This window comes from Mus caroli, chromosome 3 (assembly GCF_900094665.2).
Source record: "Mus caroli chromosome 3, CAROLI_EIJ_v1.1, whole genome shotgun sequence".
Classification (NCBI taxonomy): domain Eukaryota; kingdom Metazoa; phylum Chordata; class Mammalia; order Rodentia; family Muridae; genus Mus; species Mus caroli.
In genome coordinates, this window is record NC_034572.1 from 27,723,068 (window position 1) to 27,739,769 (window position 16,702).

The 16,702-nt window shown below is 42.9% G+C and overlaps 2 protein-coding genes across 4 annotated transcripts in view; one reads left to right on the plus strand and one right to left on the minus strand.

The window, feature by feature from the left end:
* Actl6a (actin like 6A) overlaps positions 1–11,849 on the plus strand; it is a 19,150-nt gene extending 7,301 nt beyond the window's left edge. For both annotated transcript variants that reach the window (XM_021157564.2, XM_021157566.2), the window contains exons 5-14: positions 764–861; positions 2,839–2,933; positions 3,179–3,285; positions 3,378–3,467; positions 4,731–4,792; positions 4,999–5,113; positions 5,242–5,322; positions 7,451–7,546; positions 10,102–10,188; positions 11,399–11,849. In XM_021157564.2, coding sequence (XP_021013223.1) covers positions 764–861; positions 2,839–2,933; positions 3,179–3,285; positions 3,378–3,467; positions 4,731–4,792; positions 4,999–5,113; positions 5,242–5,322; positions 7,451–7,546; positions 10,102–10,188; positions 11,399–11,479 — 912 coding nt within the window. In that variant the 3' untranslated portion in view covers positions 11,480–11,849. The remainder of the gene's footprint in view (positions 1–763; positions 862–2,838; positions 2,934–3,178; positions 3,286–3,377; positions 3,468–4,730; positions 4,793–4,998; positions 5,114–5,241; positions 5,323–7,450; positions 7,547–10,101; positions 10,189–11,398) is intronic.
* Positions 11,850–12,362: 513 nt separating this feature from the next.
* Mrpl47 (mitochondrial ribosomal protein L47) overlaps positions 12,363–16,702 on the minus strand; it is a 9,149-nt gene continuing 4,809 nt past the window's right edge. For both annotated transcript variants that reach the window (XM_021157567.2, XM_021157569.2), the window contains 4 exons: positions 15,606–15,702; positions 14,531–14,661; positions 13,298–13,393; positions 12,363–12,580 (listed from right to left, as the gene is read on the minus strand). In XM_021157567.2, coding sequence (XP_021013226.1) covers positions 12,457–12,580; positions 13,298–13,393; positions 14,531–14,661; positions 15,606–15,702 — 448 coding nt within the window. In that variant the 3' untranslated portion in view covers positions 12,363–12,456. The remainder of the gene's footprint in view (positions 12,581–13,297; positions 13,394–14,530; positions 14,662–15,605; positions 15,703–16,702) is intronic.

The following is a 16,702-nucleotide window of genomic DNA, read 5'->3' on the forward strand; positions in this document are numbered from 1 at the left end:
TTTATCATGTGTGTATATACACACACATAGGTGCTCGCTCGTGTGCCAGGCACACATGTAGAGGTCAATACACTTATTTATTAGTTTATCATGTGTGTATATACACACATGTAGGTGCTCGCTCGTGTGCCAGGCACACATGTAGAGGTCAGACAACAGCTGGAGGGTATTACTTCTCTCCACTGTGTGGATCCCAGGCTCTAACTAAGGTTGTCAGGATTGGGGACAAAACAGGCTTTACCTGCTGAGACACCTTGCTGACCCTTTGTTTTCTTTTAAAGAGTCTTCAAAATTTACATTTTGAGTTTGGAAATTTGAGGAAAGATTAATTTTGATTATGGTTATAACATTATTTCAGCAAACTAATAATTGGCTTCGTGAGTACCACACATCGAGCTTTCCTTGGTGTGTGTAAGACATTAGAGGAAAAAGTGCTTTCTAGCTTTTTACAAGTGGGATGACTGGGTGTTTGAAAATTCATATTTAGGATTTTGGTTATTAGATTTAATATTTAAGAGTATTTTTGTTTTTAGAATCTTCATTTTCTTGTGATTCGGAAAGTCTTTATTTCTAGGACTCATAGCAGCTAACAGTTTACTTGTTGAATAATAGAGTTTATGATTTTTTAAAAAAGGAACTTCTTAACTGACTGATTTTCTTTCTTTCTCTTTCTCTTTGCCAATATGGCTCTGTAATGTATGGAATGAGTCACTGCTTTAATTACTGTTCAGTGGATAACCCGGGTCCTTCCTCCCTTCTCTAGTGGAACACCAGGGCGAAGAGAGAGAAACTGACAGAGTTGATGTTTGAGCACTACAGCATCCCTGCATTCTTCCTTTGCAAAACTGCAGTTTTGACGGCGTATCCTTAAACTGTAAGACAGCTTTTCTCGGTGTGTGCAAGACATTAGAGGAAGAAGTGTTTTCTAGCTTTTTACCGGAGTGTTTTAGGCATTTCCCCACTCTCCACCCCGTTTTTGAATCATGTATGCAGTGTTGGGTTTGGGTTTCATAAAGACAGTCTCCTTCAGGTGCGTCCCTTCTCCTTCAAGAAGTATATCCAATATCTCCTTCAAATGGGTGACCATATTCACCCACTTCCTCTGCTTAGATTCATCTGCCCCTCTTTGCTGTCTCCCACTCTGCCTTGCAGCATTGTGGTGGGGCTGGGGTTGGGGGCAGTGCACATGTGCCAGTGCCTTTGTTCTTAGTGTATCTGAGGGGTTCTTAGATTTGCAGAGACACCGTGCACGCAGTGTTTGCTTCCGCGGGTCACTGATCTGATCTGCAGTGTCTGTGTAGGCGGCATTATTTCACTCCTTCTGGCTAAGCGGAACAGCAGCGTGCGAGTACACCGCATTCTCTCCAGAAGTCGATGACCCTGCCTGGGCTGACTTGGGGACTTGGCTGTTACAGCAGTGCCGTGACAAGCAAGGTGTGCAGGCATCTGCTGGCTGTCCTGACTTCCTTCGTTTGGCATAGATTTAGTAGGTCTGACTGGATCCTGAGTAGTGACTTTAATTTTTTGAGGATCCTCTTTACAGATTTCATAGTAGCTGGACTGATTTCCACATCCACTAGCACTGAGGTCTCCTTTCTCAGTGGCTTCTTTCTGTTAATCTGTTCTTTTGTGGACAGACAATCTGATTAGGGTGAAATGAAATCTCATTGCAGTTTTAATTTGTATTTTCATGATACCTTTAAAGGTGTTAAGCTTTTTTTCACATTTATTGGCCATTGGCCATCTTTTATGAGCAATGTATTCATTTCATTGGGCTATATTATTGATTAGGTTGCTTTTCTTTCTGGTCTAGTTTTCTGAGTTAAGTAAATATTCTAGATAGTAAACCTTTGTCCGATGTGCAGCTAGCAGATTCTTGCGTTTCTGTAGGTCACTGGCACTTGTGAAATCTTTGTAAAGTCATTCTGTGTTGAATCAGCACGCTTCTCCATGGTCCTTCTCTGCCCTACTGTGGGGCTCTGTTGTGTAGTTGTGAGATCACCATGTTCTCCTGCTTCTTGTATTTCCTGCTTGCTCCTGCTCCATCCACATCCTTCCCCAGGTTGCTGTTGGGGGCACCTGGGGGCCAGGAACAGGTTGGGTGTTTTTTTCTATATCTTTGCAGGATATCCCAAGCTTTTCTTTTCGCAGATAAACTGAACTCTGTTTCTGTAAACAAGATAGAGAGATGGCTTGTACCTTCTGCGTTAGTAGCAACTTTGTTGTGTCCTTCTCCCCACCCGTTTCTCTGTATTTTACCTCTTCTGAACTGTTAGTGGGTACCAGGCTCGGGACATCGTAAATGCTCAGCAGGTAGTCGAGCCGCCAGTGAAAAGCCCAGTTCATACAGGCCTGTAGCATGCCGATGAGTGGAGTGGGATCTGCTCTTTGACCAGCTGCTGAGTCCACCTCGCGTTGCTTGTTGGGGTGTACTGGGGTAGGGCAGGGGCTGCCACCCAGCTGCCATGCCTGCAGTGCTCCTCCAGAATTCTTCACCCGGTGTCACAGCCTCTTGCTGTTCTTGTCTGGTTTTTGTAAATGCTGTTAAAAATGTTTCAATTTATTGTAAGCCTTTTGATCAGTTGTGGAGGTTTACAATATGTTTGTTTTAAGCAGCTTAATTAAAGAAGAAAGCATTCTGGGAGTCCTGTCTGTGCAAGTGTTTTTCAAGACAGAGTAATGATTTACTCTAGTTTTTATCTCTAGACATGCTTTTTACACATGTAAATGATAAGGTCTGTTTAATAAACTGACTTACACATGACAAGAGCCAGCCTTTCTTAATCCGTACTATCCTAGGAGCTTCCATACTTCATTTTCCTTAATGCTTTAAACTAGATTTGCTAATGGTCGTTCTACTGGGCTGATTTTGGACAGTGGAGCTACCCACACCACTGCGATTCCAGTCCACGATGGCTATGTTCTTCAACAAGGTAACTGCTTAATGAGGGCACGAGGTGACTTTCCCGGTCTTGACATCGATAGTGAAGACAGACCAGGGATTCTATTGGAGCACATCCATTTCCAGTAATATGTTTCAAATGCATGGCTTTGCTCTTTAAAATGGTAGCTTACTTAATCTACTAAAAGAAACTTATTCCTGTGTAAATATATTTACAGTTCCAAGGAATTGAGACTTTCGGCTCCACTTTTCAGCCTTGTTTGATTTGGTTCTCAGGCATTGTGAAATCCCCTCTTGCTGGAGACTTCATTACCATGCAGTGCAGAGAACTCTTCCAGGAAATGAATATAGAACTCATTCCTCCTTACATGATTGCATCAAAAGTAAGCAGCATGTGATGTTCCTTGGTGAGACCTGCCTTTGCCTCCTCTCCTGGCTCGTGAAGTCTCTTAGCATGTGCTCTTGGTGTTCTCAGGAGGCTGTTCGAGAAGGCTCTCCAGCCAACTGGAAAAGAAAAGAGAAACTGCCTCAGGTCACAAGGTCTTGGCACAATTACATGTGCAACGTAAGTTACCCTTACTGTCTTTATAAAGTGTTGAGTCCAAGGAATTTTTGTTTTTTTAAGAACACAGAGGAGATTTATTACCCTGGAGGGACAAGTGGGCTGCCTTGGGATTGGGCAGAGACAGCCATGTTATGTTTTTTTAAAAATATCTGACAAAAGGAATAGCTTGGGGTGGGGAGCACTTTCCATATTATTGAAACAGCCCCTACAAACAAGCTGCTACACAGCAGTGTGAAGAAGTGGGACAGGCTATGGCTTTAGGGTAGAAGTAGGAATGCTACTTTGTACTGTTGTTGAGAAAATGGTTTCAGTTTGTGTAGAACTTAGTATAGCTTAGGTGTGATTTCTTCCCTAGCTTTTATCAAAAATAAAAAAGTGTGTGTGACTGCTCCAGCAGTGGGCCACTGAGACTCTGCTGGAAATATGTCTGTATGTGTAGCCCTATATAGGTAAGAGGTCAGTATATTGCCATCTCATAGATACATACTCATTTCTAATAGTAAAAGGATATGACACTATAATTGACTTAGTTTATTCTGAGAGCATGTTGCACCCAAAGGTGTATGTATTAGAACATGGAAAATTCTTGGAATTTTTCCATATCAATCTGCAGGCCATGTTCATTTCACAGCAGTCACTAGAAATTCTATAGATATGATGAGTCTGTATGTCATATTCAGGTGATAAATCTCTCTTTTAAAATCAAGTTACTGGGTGGTGGTGGCACACACCTTCAATCCCAGTGCTTGGGAGGCAGATGCAGTCAGATGTCTGAGTTAGAGGCCAGCCTGGTCTACAGCATGAGTTCTATGACAGTTCTATACACAGAGAAACCCTGTATCAAAAAAACATAGATAGATAAGATAGATAGATAGATAGATAGATAGATAGATAGATAATAGATAGATAATAAATGAGGTTACTTTTAAGGAAAAGAATGATGTTCTGAAACTGGTTGAGTTTGGTGGGGCAGTGGTACAGGTTCCTGGTTGTTTTTAATCTCTTATTATTGTCTCATAAGTGGTGTAATTGAAATAACTTGTGTAATTATAATTGTAGAAATGAATTTAATATATGTTATAGATTGTAAGTTCCCATGTAACTGTAGAACTGGGTATGCTGATGCTCAGTTTTTAGAAGAGTTGCCTGCCCTCTTCAAATGACTCAACTGTGAGGAAGCGGTCTGATGCCATTGTGTAGTCTGTCACGCACAGTGCACAATACAGAGAGTTCCACCTGATTGCTAACTTCTTCTGTCCACAGTGCGTCATCCAAGATTTTCAAGCTTCTGTTCTTCAGGTGTCAGACTCCACCTACGACGAACAGTACGTTTTCTGTCTAACTGTGCTGTACTTGAGAAATAAGGGCTTTGGTTTGTTTAACTATTGAAGGGTTGTAGACTGTGTTAGCCTGAAGACATACAGTATATGCTGACTGCTGCTCTTGGGTGTTTGTACTCTAATCTCTATAAGTGGATTATAATTTTGAACAGAGTTGTTTGCTTTCTGTGAACTGCTGTTTCCGTTTGTAGAGTGGCTGCCCAGATGCCAACTGTTCACTACGAATTCCCCAATGGTTACAACTGTGACTTTGGGGCAGAGCGGCTGAAAATTCCTGAAGGATTATTTGACCCTTCCAACGTAAAGGTGGGAAAGCTAATTTCAGAATTGGTGTGGCTTTTCCTGTGTAGAGAATTTAATTACGAGATTAAAAAGCCTAGATAAGACTCAATTTGCCAGTGGGTTTTCTGTGGACACCTGCATTCTCGTTCTAGGGACTGTCTGGGAACACGATGCTGGGAGTCAGTCATGTTGTCACAACCAGCGTTGGAATGTGTGACATCGACATCAGACCAGTAAGTGCCAGTCTCTCCTGGTTACTGTCTCTTAGAGCACTGAAATGCCCCAAATTTGGTTTGCAGTTTGGCCACTGGCTTTATGGGTTGTTTATAACCACCTGGAAAGAGATGGACAAACTGATATGACCAGTGAGCTCCTGAATTGCATCAACGCTTCTGTGAACATGGTTGTGGCTGCTGGACTGGACACAGCAGAGTCTTAGAATGCTTTACCCTCACAAAATTCCTTTGGGCGTTGCTACTCCAGATTTCCTAAAATGTAGAAAATCAAGATACATAGAAGTTAGTGATTTTCCTTGACTTTTACTTGTAGTTTTCAGGAAAGTGTGGTTTAAGTGTGCAACTTTGACATGGATTGTATTAGATGACTTTTTTTGTTTTGCTATGTCAGGTTTTAAACTGTTGATACTATATCAAATTGATTATATAATATACTCATCTATATTATAATGTACTAAGCTATAGATTTATTTCATAATCCACTTAGTTTATAATCCACATACTATCTTGGTTTTCAAGTTAATTTGCTTAAAGTATGACGTGAATAGATGTGAGTGTGTGAACACCATACTCACAAAAGGCTGTTGGGTGACCATGAAAATATTTTCTTTCAAGTGACTTATCACTCCATACCACTTTTAGGATAGTGGAAGTAATAGTTTAGATTTTTTTTTTTTTGTAGATGTGTGTGTGTGTGTGTGTGTGTGTGTGTTGTATATGGAGGGACAGTTTTGTGGCGTTGAGTGTCTATCCCGTCACATGGATTCCAGAGATCACACTCATGTGCGGATGTGCACAGTGAGCACCTGTAGCCCACTGAGCTAGTTTTCTGCTCTAAGTGTTGGTGTTTTCTTATGCAAGGTCACTTAAAGGCAGAGAATTAAATACATTTGTAAGAGTGGAGCTTGTTATTGAGGTCCTTTTCTATTTATTTAACGTTAGTAGATGGGACCCAATTTTTGCGTTTTCTATTCCAAAATTCCAAAATTTCGATGACTTAGATGCTTGGAGTAGATTTTTTTTTTTTTGGTTTTTCAAGACAGGGTTTCTCTGTGTAGCCCTGGCTGTCCTGGCACTCACTCTGTAGACCAGGCTGGCCTCGAACTCAGAAATCCGCCTGCCTCTGCCTCCCGAGTGCTGGGATTAAAGGCGTGCACCACCACTGCCCGGCTGGACTAGGTTTTAAAGCTAAGAACAGAGCCAGTTAAAAAGGCAGCTGGCACTTACATTTTGATAAGTACATGCAAAGTGAAGTAAATACATTCCTCCTGAGTGTGAAGTTGTTTTATTTGGGAAGTTCAGCCTGTGTTCTAAAAAAGTTGCAACATTTCTACAAAAGAGAAAGCATTTTGGCCAGGAATGTTTCCAAAGAGCATCATTATCTGCCAGGATCAGAAAACAGTTTTGTCTAATGTAAAATATCATGACTTTCAGATGAACAAAGATGGATAATATTATAAAATGTACCTCTGATATTAGTAGTTGTTTGCCAATAAGAATTAAAAATTTGGGGCTGGTGAGATGGCTCAGCAGTTAAGAGCACTGACTGCTCTTCCGAAGGTCCTGAGTTCAAATCCCAGCAACCACATGGTGGCTCACAACAACCATCTGTAATGAGATCTGACGTCCTCTTCTGGTGTGTCTGAAGGCAGCTACAGTATACTTAGATATAATAATAAATCTTGGTGTCAGAGCGAGTGGAGCCGACTGGAGCCAGCAGAGGTCCTAAATTCAATTCCCAGCAGCCATATGATAGCTCACAACCATCTGTACAGCTACAGTGTACTCATATACATAAAAAAAAACTTAAAAAAAAAGAATTATGAGTTTAATAATAATGGTTTTACATTAGTGGCTCTGGGCTGGCGAGATGACTCAGTGCGTAAAGGTGGTTGCCACCAGAGTCTGAGAACCTGAATTCGATTCTCAGAATCCACATGTTGGAAAAAGAATTAACTCCCAAAAGTGTCTATTAATTTCCATATATAAGCTGTGGCTTGCTTGCTTACATACATACAAAATAAATAAATGGAACAACAAGTTGGTAGCTGGATCCAATTCCCAGCACCTAACAATACTGTAGGATTGCTGGAAACATCTGGAAATGATTCTGCTTCTCTCCTAGGGTCTCTACGGCAGTGTGATCGTAGCAGGAGGAAACACGCTAATACAGAGTTTCACTGACAGGTTAAATAGAGAGCTTTCTCAGAAAACTCCACCAGTAAGTTTTTCTGTTCTTTGTATTATTTAGTTGTGTCCATTCTCACCGAGTAGAATTTAATAGATAATTATGTGCCTTTACATTATGAGTAATACCTATTAATAATCTATTTGTCCTATGTAACACCTATTGGTTCCTCTTCTGTTACTTGAATTTCTTTTAAATGTTTGTATGTGCTGTGTACATTAACCCATCCATGTACATCTCTCTGGAGGCCAGAGGTCAAATTCGGTGTCTTTTATCTCTCTCCACATTATTTTACATACACACATTCACATATAAGTGTGCACACATGAACACACATACATAGACACTCACAGGGCATATGGTGCTAATTTTCAAGGGAGAGGAGAATCTGGAGGGGTAATTTACATGGTGTATTAATAATACGAGGCATAATATGCTTACAGGGTATTAAGTGTTTCTGTAGAAACTGTTTTAGTTGCTGATGTTACACAGAAGTGCTGTTTGGGTATTAATACGCTGGCATGATTGACATCTGCCGTCAGTACACTGCAGAGTTGGAGATGATAGTCTAGAGCAGTGGTTCTCAACCTTCCTAATGCTCTGACTTTTAATACAGTTCTTCATGTTGTGACCACCACACAATTATTCTCATTGCTCATTCATAACTAATTTTTCTGGGTTTTTTTTTGGGGGGGGGGTTGAGACAGGGCTTCTCTGTATAGCTCTGGCTGTCCTGGAACTCACTCTGTAGACCAGGCTGGCCTTGAACTCAGAAATCCGCCTGCCTCTGCCTCCCAAGTGCTGGGATTAAAGGCGTGCGCCATCACTGCCCGGCTCAATTTTTCTGTTATGATTCATAATGTAAATACCTGATAGGAAAGCATCATTCAACCCCCAAAGGAGTCAAGGAGGTTGAGAAGCACTGGTGTAGGAGAACCTGCAGTAGAAGTTCTGACCGTTGGATTTCATAGAAAGCCAACAAATATAACTGCAGGCATGGATGGCCCAAGGTCTGCTGAGGAGTGAACTAGGGGCTGGTGTTATGCAGCCTTCCCTGCATCAGCTATTCTTGCAGAGGACATGAGTTCCCAGAACCCACTTTGGGCTCCAGTGCCCTCTCTGGCCTCTTCAGGCACCTGCACTCATGTGTACAATATACTCACACAGGCATATACATATACATAATTAAAATAATTAAATAAGCCCCCCCCCGCCCCCAAGAGTAATCTAGAAACCTTTGTCCTTAAGGGAGTAATTAAAATGAAAATTGTCAGAAGAAAAGTCCCATTCTGGAACAGACACCCATACTAGCACTTTGCTGGCTCTGGCTCTATGTCACCACACACGCTAATGCACTGTAAAGGTTGTCCACATTTGTGTTGTATAGAGTGCCTGTTTGGACACCTTGAAAAAGATTCCTAGAGGCAGATTCATAAGGAGGAAAGGAAAAGACCCTAAAGAAAGTGAATTGAATACATCATTGACCCCGGCCAGGTGATACAAACCTGTTATTCCCAGCTACTGCAAGGCTGAGGCAGGAAGATCCCAAGTTTAAGGCTGGCCTGGGTGATACACTACGTTCAGAACAGAGGCACTAAGGTTTTAGTTTTTTGAGATGGGGCATATGTTGTTGTCCCATTGTAGACCAGGCTGATTTACTCAGCATTCTGCCTCCTTCAGCCTGGGTGCTGGGGTTGCAGACATGAACATGAATCAAAAGTCACTTGTGGTCTGGCATTTTGATTGGAAAGAGTTTCGGTAGCAGGATCTCTGGGGGTAGGGTGGTGGGTGAGAGACTTCAGTGAAGAGGAATGAAGCACCTAGGGGCCTTTGGAGGTACGTGCATGAACTGTAAGGGCTGTCCTTGTCCTATGCAGGTTTTCAGTTTTGGTTTTGTTGCTTTGTTCATTTATGTTTAACAGTAAGAAATTATGTACAAATATAAATCCTGTCTTACAACTCTAAACGAGATTACAGAGTAACAGTGTTAGTGATTAAAAGAGCATCATAAAATATATTTAATAGAGCTGTTCAAGGGGAGGAGACTGCAAGCTCTGTAATGTCTTTAGTGCTGCAGAATGAAAACTCTCAGGGGAGTGTCATATTGAGGAAATTGAACAAGTTTCCTGACAGCAAAAGTTAGAGCATGGGTTTCAGTATTTCCAGTCCAGTGTGTCTTCCTACCTGGTGTGGTGGTGTTGCATGCCTGTGTTTGCCCAGTCTCTTGAGTCACATAGTTCATTTTCTTACCCTATATTCATTAAGACCTTTCGTGAAAAGTAGCCTAGCCTATGCCAACTATTAGCTTAGCCATTTGACACCATGTGAAACTAATTTGTTTTTCTGTGTATGTAGAGACAGACAGGGTGAGTGGGTGTGTGAGTGTTGGATGCTGTTGTAGTCCTATTTGACCTCAAACTCACTATGTAGGCCATACTGGCCTGGAACTAGGATCTGCCTGTCTCTGTGTCCCAAGTGCTAGGATTAAGTACATGTTCCACCATGCCTCTAGAGGTTTTTCAGCACTGAATTCCCAGGTTGGCGGTTGTGGCTACCCCAATATCCTAACACTTCTTCATCTGTTGTAGAGTATGCGGTTGAAACTGATTGCAAACAACACGACGGTGGAGCGGAGGTTCAGCTCATGGATTGGTGGCTCCATTCTAGCATCTTTGGTTAGTAGTTAAGATTCCACTGACACAGTCTCTGGTTTGAGAGAGGAACTTTTGAGAATAAGATTGTGTGTAGCAGTTTATAAAGAGCGTTTTATCATCTGACAGTGCACCATATTTTTCTCTGAACAATTACATCTTTTCTGGTTCTTTTTGTTGGGGCTCAAGAATTCTTTTAGTATTTATTCTATATTGATAAAAGTCTGTCTTGGTACTACAAGTAACTCTCCCCAGTTTATATATATATTTTTTTCCCTAGAACACCACTCTGGGTTTTCTGGAAACAGTTGTTTATTACAATTTTGAGTCATAAAAACTTTCACTACAAGCAGAAATTTTAACTTAAAAGCAAGATTCTTATTTGGCTTAAATATTGCATTAAAAATACTATTTAGTAAAAATATTAAGAATGATTTCAGTGCTTCATTGATCTTTGCACTTAACACTGACAGATGAGTGGGGACCTAGTAGGAGTATCTGCTTAAAACCATTTACATATAAAAATGACTCCCCACTCCAGCAACCTCAGGCTGGCCTCCGACTTGGAGCCGTCTTGCCTCAGCCTGAGTGCTGGGACTACAGGTCTACACCATTGCACTTGGCTCTGTTGGGTACATCAGATGCATCATCATTGAATAAGTCACCCCATACGGTCTTCCCCTTCAGTGGGATCTGTTGAGCCTCTGTTTGTAATACGTCTTGGCCCTGGGCAGGCTTAGGTGCACTGCATTTATTGATGAGTCATTTCTTCTTGAGTTCAGTTGTTTCCCACCTCCTGGTGAGGCTGTCAGGAGTTGGCTGTGTAACCGGGGCCAGTGAGATCACTGTGCTTGGTCTGAACAGGAGTCCACCTTGAGTTGAGTGTGTGAGATGTAGGGCATCCCATTTTCCCTCAGAGGACCTGAAGTAACTGGCATGTGACCACTAAGAGGTCCCACTACTGCCTTAGGACCCTTCCTCATGCCTTTGCCAGCCACGTCGTCATTTCTTTTTGATGTACCAGGTATAGAGGGGCTTGGTGTTCTCTCAGACCTGAAAGGCCAGGCTACACAGCGTCTCTGGCCCGTCTCAGAAGACGGCAGCGGAATAGGGGCACTACTGTTTTGGAGGAGGAGGGTAACAGGTTAGCAGTTAGGGTCCTTTAGGAGTACCAAGCACCACCTTCTAATAAAAAGTGAGGCGTAATTCTGCTGTGCTTCTTCCCATCTTACAGGGTACCTTTCAACAGATGTGGATTTCCAAACAGGAATATGAAGAAGGAGGGAAGCAGTGTGTAGAAAGAAAATGCCCTTGAGGGCTCCACCCTGCCTGCCCGTCACCTCACGTCTGTAGCTTTAGTACACTCAGGAAAAGATGACCATCTTTTGTAGAATGTTTATACATGTTTGCATATTTCAATTTCCACTTAAATTTTTTAAGGCTTTAACTGGCTCTATAAATTAAATGAGTTTGTGCTTTCCTTGAAATGCACTTATTCTTATTACAGGCATTTTATAATTTTGTATGAATGTCTATTTTGTCTAAATATTTTGCTTTCAGTAAGAACTTTGCAGCTCTCCTGGGGGTTGGTTGGTGGAATTCCTCTTTATTGACAAGTACAGGTTACTGCCTGTGCTTTGTACCTTAGGCTACAAAACTAAATAAAAATCACTGCTGTCCTAGAAGGTTCTGGATTTGTCTGTGTGACTGGCTGCTGTCAGTGCTGCTTTTACCATTACTTGATGTGGGAAAGCAATCAACTGTTTGACTACCAGTGTCCACATCCCTTTCCTGCTAACAACTATGTGTATGGTTAATTCACCTGCATGGACATCTGCACCACACTAGTTAGTGCCTGCTGTCTGCATAAGCCAGAAGATGGTGTTGGTTCCCTACAAACTGGAGTTACAGAGGTTATGAGCTTTTCTATCTGTTGCTGGGTTCTCTGGAAGAGCAACAAGTGCTCTTATGCTCTGAGCCCTCTTCAGCTCCCTCCCCCTCACAGTTTAACACTACTGGTGAGAACAGCATTTCCAAACTGACTTTGCTGCTAGCATTGCTCTGGCGACCAGCATTACATTTGCAATACATTAAGCTGCTTAGATGTCAGGACCTGTTTGGTGGGAACTGGACCTGCACTCTGCCTGGGTTGGTAGAAGGAAGATTACTTGTGGAGCTAATGAAGATGCCATGTTAGCTAGAAGAACAACATTTCTTTATAAACTGCTTAACAGATATTCACATCAGGACACAGACTTTAAGAACAATGGAACCAGACTTCTGGGCCTCATCTTAGACAGTACTTGATTTCCGTTCTTGAGAGAGATGTGGGAACTTTGCCTGGAGAATTTTTTCTTTCTTTTTCTGTAAACTTCTCTTTCTTGCTTCAATGCGGGCGTGTTTCTCAATTCTTAGTCTAGAATAAAAACAGCAACTTAGACAAAACCATTCCCCCATTTCTCAAAACATCCTAGCCAACTCTATAAGAGCATCAGTCATGTCGGCAGCACATAGTGTGTATAAATCAAGCTTTAACAGTGACCACAACCATCTGTAATGGGATCTGATGTTCTCTTCTGGTGTGTCTGAAGACAGAGACAGTGTGCTCATATACATAAAAGAAATAAAGCTTTTTGAAAAAGGGTGAGTGGGTGGGTGGAAGAGCCATACCTAGTTCCCTAAGGATCATCTAGCTGGTGGATGTTGCCAACTACAGTTATGTACAAGCACCGTACTCTCCTTGTCTCATAAGAACTGAAGGCAGTCTGCCACAGGAAACCCTGAGGTGGCAGTCCGTAGCATAGCACTATCTCAGTGCTGCCGACACCCCTTTCCACTAGCCCTGGAATAAGGAGCTTACACTCCACATGGTACTGTCGAACTTCCCTCATTTCCAGACATACAGAAGCCATACACCTTCCAAAAGGATACGTACACACTATTGGGACAGTGATTTTATGCACAGAAGGTTTTAGATATATGGCATCAATTTTCTCCTGTTTCAACCTGGTGCTATTTCTTTTTTCAAAGTAATGAAAACATATTCCTCATGTAGTAGAAACCAAGGTGTAAAGGAAGCTCAGGTCACAGGCCATCTGGAGTAAGGCTGCTTCACCATGAGGACACTGCTCACCTGATAAAGCGATCCACATAAGGCATTGCGAAGAACCGCCTCCTGTTGTATCTTTTATTTAGGTACCAAGGTATAGGCCACTGCTTGAATTTGTACCTGCCAAAAAAGGGAAGTTACTGCTTTACATAAAATATTTGATACATTTTTACCTCAATTTTCACTGTTTTCTAATTGGTCTCTAATAAATTAAACCAAATAAAAATTATTACATAAAAAGGGCCAGTGAGATGCTGAGCAAGTTCCCTGTGACCTCCACACATGCACCAACAGTACACACACCCACAAACAGGTAAAGTAAAAAATTTTTTAAAAGCAGTTTTAAAATTATTAGGAAATGCAGTTAAAATTATATTACATGCTAGAGATTTTCAACCAGAGCTACATCCCTAAGCCCTTGGAAGATTTATTTTGAGACGGGGTTTCTCTGTGTAGCCCTGACTGTCCTGGAACACACTCTGTAGACCACCAACACAGGCTGGTGTTGAACTCAGATCCACCTGCCTCTGCCTCCCCAGTGCGGAGATTAAAGATATGTGCTACCACTGCTTGGCTCTTTGGATGAGTTTTTAAGAGAGGTTTTGGCAATTTCTCTCTTTCTGGTTGGATTAGATGGTTCCTGACAGGATGGCTGAAATTCCACATCAAGTGAGAGGTGCTATATATAAGGTCCTGAGCTTGGAAAACGTCTAGACGCTTCAAGCTTCTCCACTTGCGGACTCATGTTTAGGACAGTACATGTCCCCGAGTTAGTGGATTCTCCTTTATTCCTCAGTGTCTAAGCTGAATCTCAGATCCTTCCCCAGAAGGAGGTAAGCTGTTCATTACTTGGTCCAGGACTTATCCAGATGCTAGTGAAACGAACAATCTGACTTTGTTGCTTAGAACTCTCAAGAGCCCCAAGTTCTTAGTGCACAAGGTGGGCAGAGGTGTACCTGAAATTAGCTCTTTGAATTTTAGAATCTATATAGGCTGATTTTTCTGTCAGATGTATCTGTCAGAAGAATTCACGAAACTCTTGAAAGAACTTATGATTTATACAAGACAAGAACCCAAGGGGATGGGTTGTGTGGTCTGGAATTTGTTTTACAAGACAAAACACTTTGTAGTTTAGGGGATGAGGACCTCTCTTTATATAAGACCACTAATATATCCACAAGAGAGGAGTTTTAAAGGTCCTGAGAGGGGAAACCAGGCCACCCGTCTCCACTCTTAGAAGTCAGTATAGTCATGTACCAGACAATTCGTCCAAAGATGTCCCTTCTCCAAGCACCAGGTCTGGGTTTTTCTTGACCGGTCTGAAGAAGCCTTAGAGCATCTTCCCTCTCCTGGACAACTTTATCTAAGTTATCCATGGAATCAACGACCTGCGGTGAGAAGAAGAGAGCTAACTTTAGCCGTCACCTGCAACTGCATTCCAAAAGAACTCTAGGAGATCCACAAAGCGGGAACTTATTTTTTTTTTTTTTTAGAAACCACCCTTTACTGTATTTTGTAAGAAGCCTTTGATGAGTGTTCACGGGTGTCTGTTGGAAGTTTTATCCTTTCTTTTCTGAATCCTTGCTTCCGAGGGCACACAGTACTAGCACTCAGTCTGAGAATGCAGCAAGCTAAGGAGAAGTGACAACCTCTGCTGCCCTTGTCCAAGCCAAGGACACCCTTGGGCTAGGCAGACACATGGTGTCACACTTGTGTCACACGTGGCCTTTCATCTGCAGGCAGGATGTGCAAATGCTTATTGATGGTGTGGGGAAGGGAAGGGGAGGCAAGTGAGCTGAGGTGAGGCTCAGTACTATGGCGGGTACAAAGCTCGGCGGCTCTGCTCTCACTGGCTACACATGATAGAAAAATCAAGTGCTGAGCTCTAAAACAATCTAGGGGTGAAACAACAGAACCGCCAGCTAAGAAGTGGGCTGTGCTGCTGGAGAATGGCCATGCTGAGCTGGAACGTGAGTGCGATGGCCACTTTCTGTCTGGGATACTGGGGACGGAATGTGGGCTCCAGGGCACGAGCTCCCCACACAGGGCTGCCTCCGTGGATGAACCTGCCATACATGACTGCCCCTGAAAGCAGCTCACTACAGACTTAGCTTACGCCCTGGCCATTTTACTCCCAGGGAGCTGCTCAGGATAAAAGTCAATACCCATCTGTAAGCAGCAACTGAGAATGAGGGAACAGGGAAGGCGCCTAGCACTTGGGACAAAATGCTCTCCTGTGCAACTGTTGGAAAGAAATGTAAGAAGCATGACCTCGTTCCCTTTCAGCTTTACCCTGGCAGGCCGGGGTCTGAGCGCCCGTCCACAAGCCTACCTTTTCTAAGCGCTCTGGACTTGGCATTGGCAACCTCTGTCTCTTGGCCTCCTGCTCCAGAGTTAGAAGCATGTTTCTTTCCTTCAGAAGGACATACCTGTACCAAACACAAAGCTGTGATGTGATTCATTCAGTAGTGATTTCTTACATCAAAGTGAAAAGCCGAGAAAGTCCTGCAGTCCTTCAGAAAGCTCGCACAGCACCATCGTGAAGAGCCACCCTCCAGCTCACTCTGTGCTGCGTCCTGTGTGGAGTGCCAGAGGGTCATAAAGGCGCCAGGCACAGTCTGTCCATGCCACAGGGAAGTGAGATGAACAGTGTCTACCGTGCAGCCATTGCATGCCCGAGTGCCAAACACTCTTCACACCCAAGAGAGAGGTTGGTGCTAGCTTCCTCTCTAATGCAGACAGCTCAGAGGGGTCAGGGACTATGACCATGGGTCACAGCGCAAATTCTGGGTTCACATCCCAGACTTGTGTGTAAATTCTGCCTCTAGCCTGCCATGCCATTTCCAAGGTGGCTTACTGGGTTAGGGAGATGACATTATTAGAACAGTTATGGTATGGACATGAGGCACCTCCTCTAGAGCTAAGGTGACCAGGGAAGACTTCCTGCTATGGGGGAGTCAAGGCAGCCAAACTCTAAAGCACTGTCCTGGCTACACTGGGGAAAGGGGTGCTGTGAGTACCTCGGCTTCAGAATTACTGCAGTACCTGTGGAGGGAGGGCAGTACGAGCAGGACAGAGGAGCGGGAGCTTTATACTCAGATGCAGACAGTCCTGGCAGCAGGAGTGGCAGATGCTGGTTTTAGCACAGTGAGTGCTGTTGCCCTTTTTCAATCAACGATTTACTAAAATTTACTTTTCTATAAGAAGCACAGTATGGATGGGTTTTGTAAAGGCTATGTTATTCTTTGAGAATGAATCCTCCAAATTAGGGAATAAAAAAATCAAATGTCAGGGCTGGTGAGATGGCTCAGTGGGTAAGAGCACCCGACTACTCTTCCGAAGGTCCAGAGTTCAAATCCCAGCAACCACATGGTGGCTCACAACCATCCGTAACGAGATCTGACTCCCTCTTCTGGAGTGTCTGAAGAC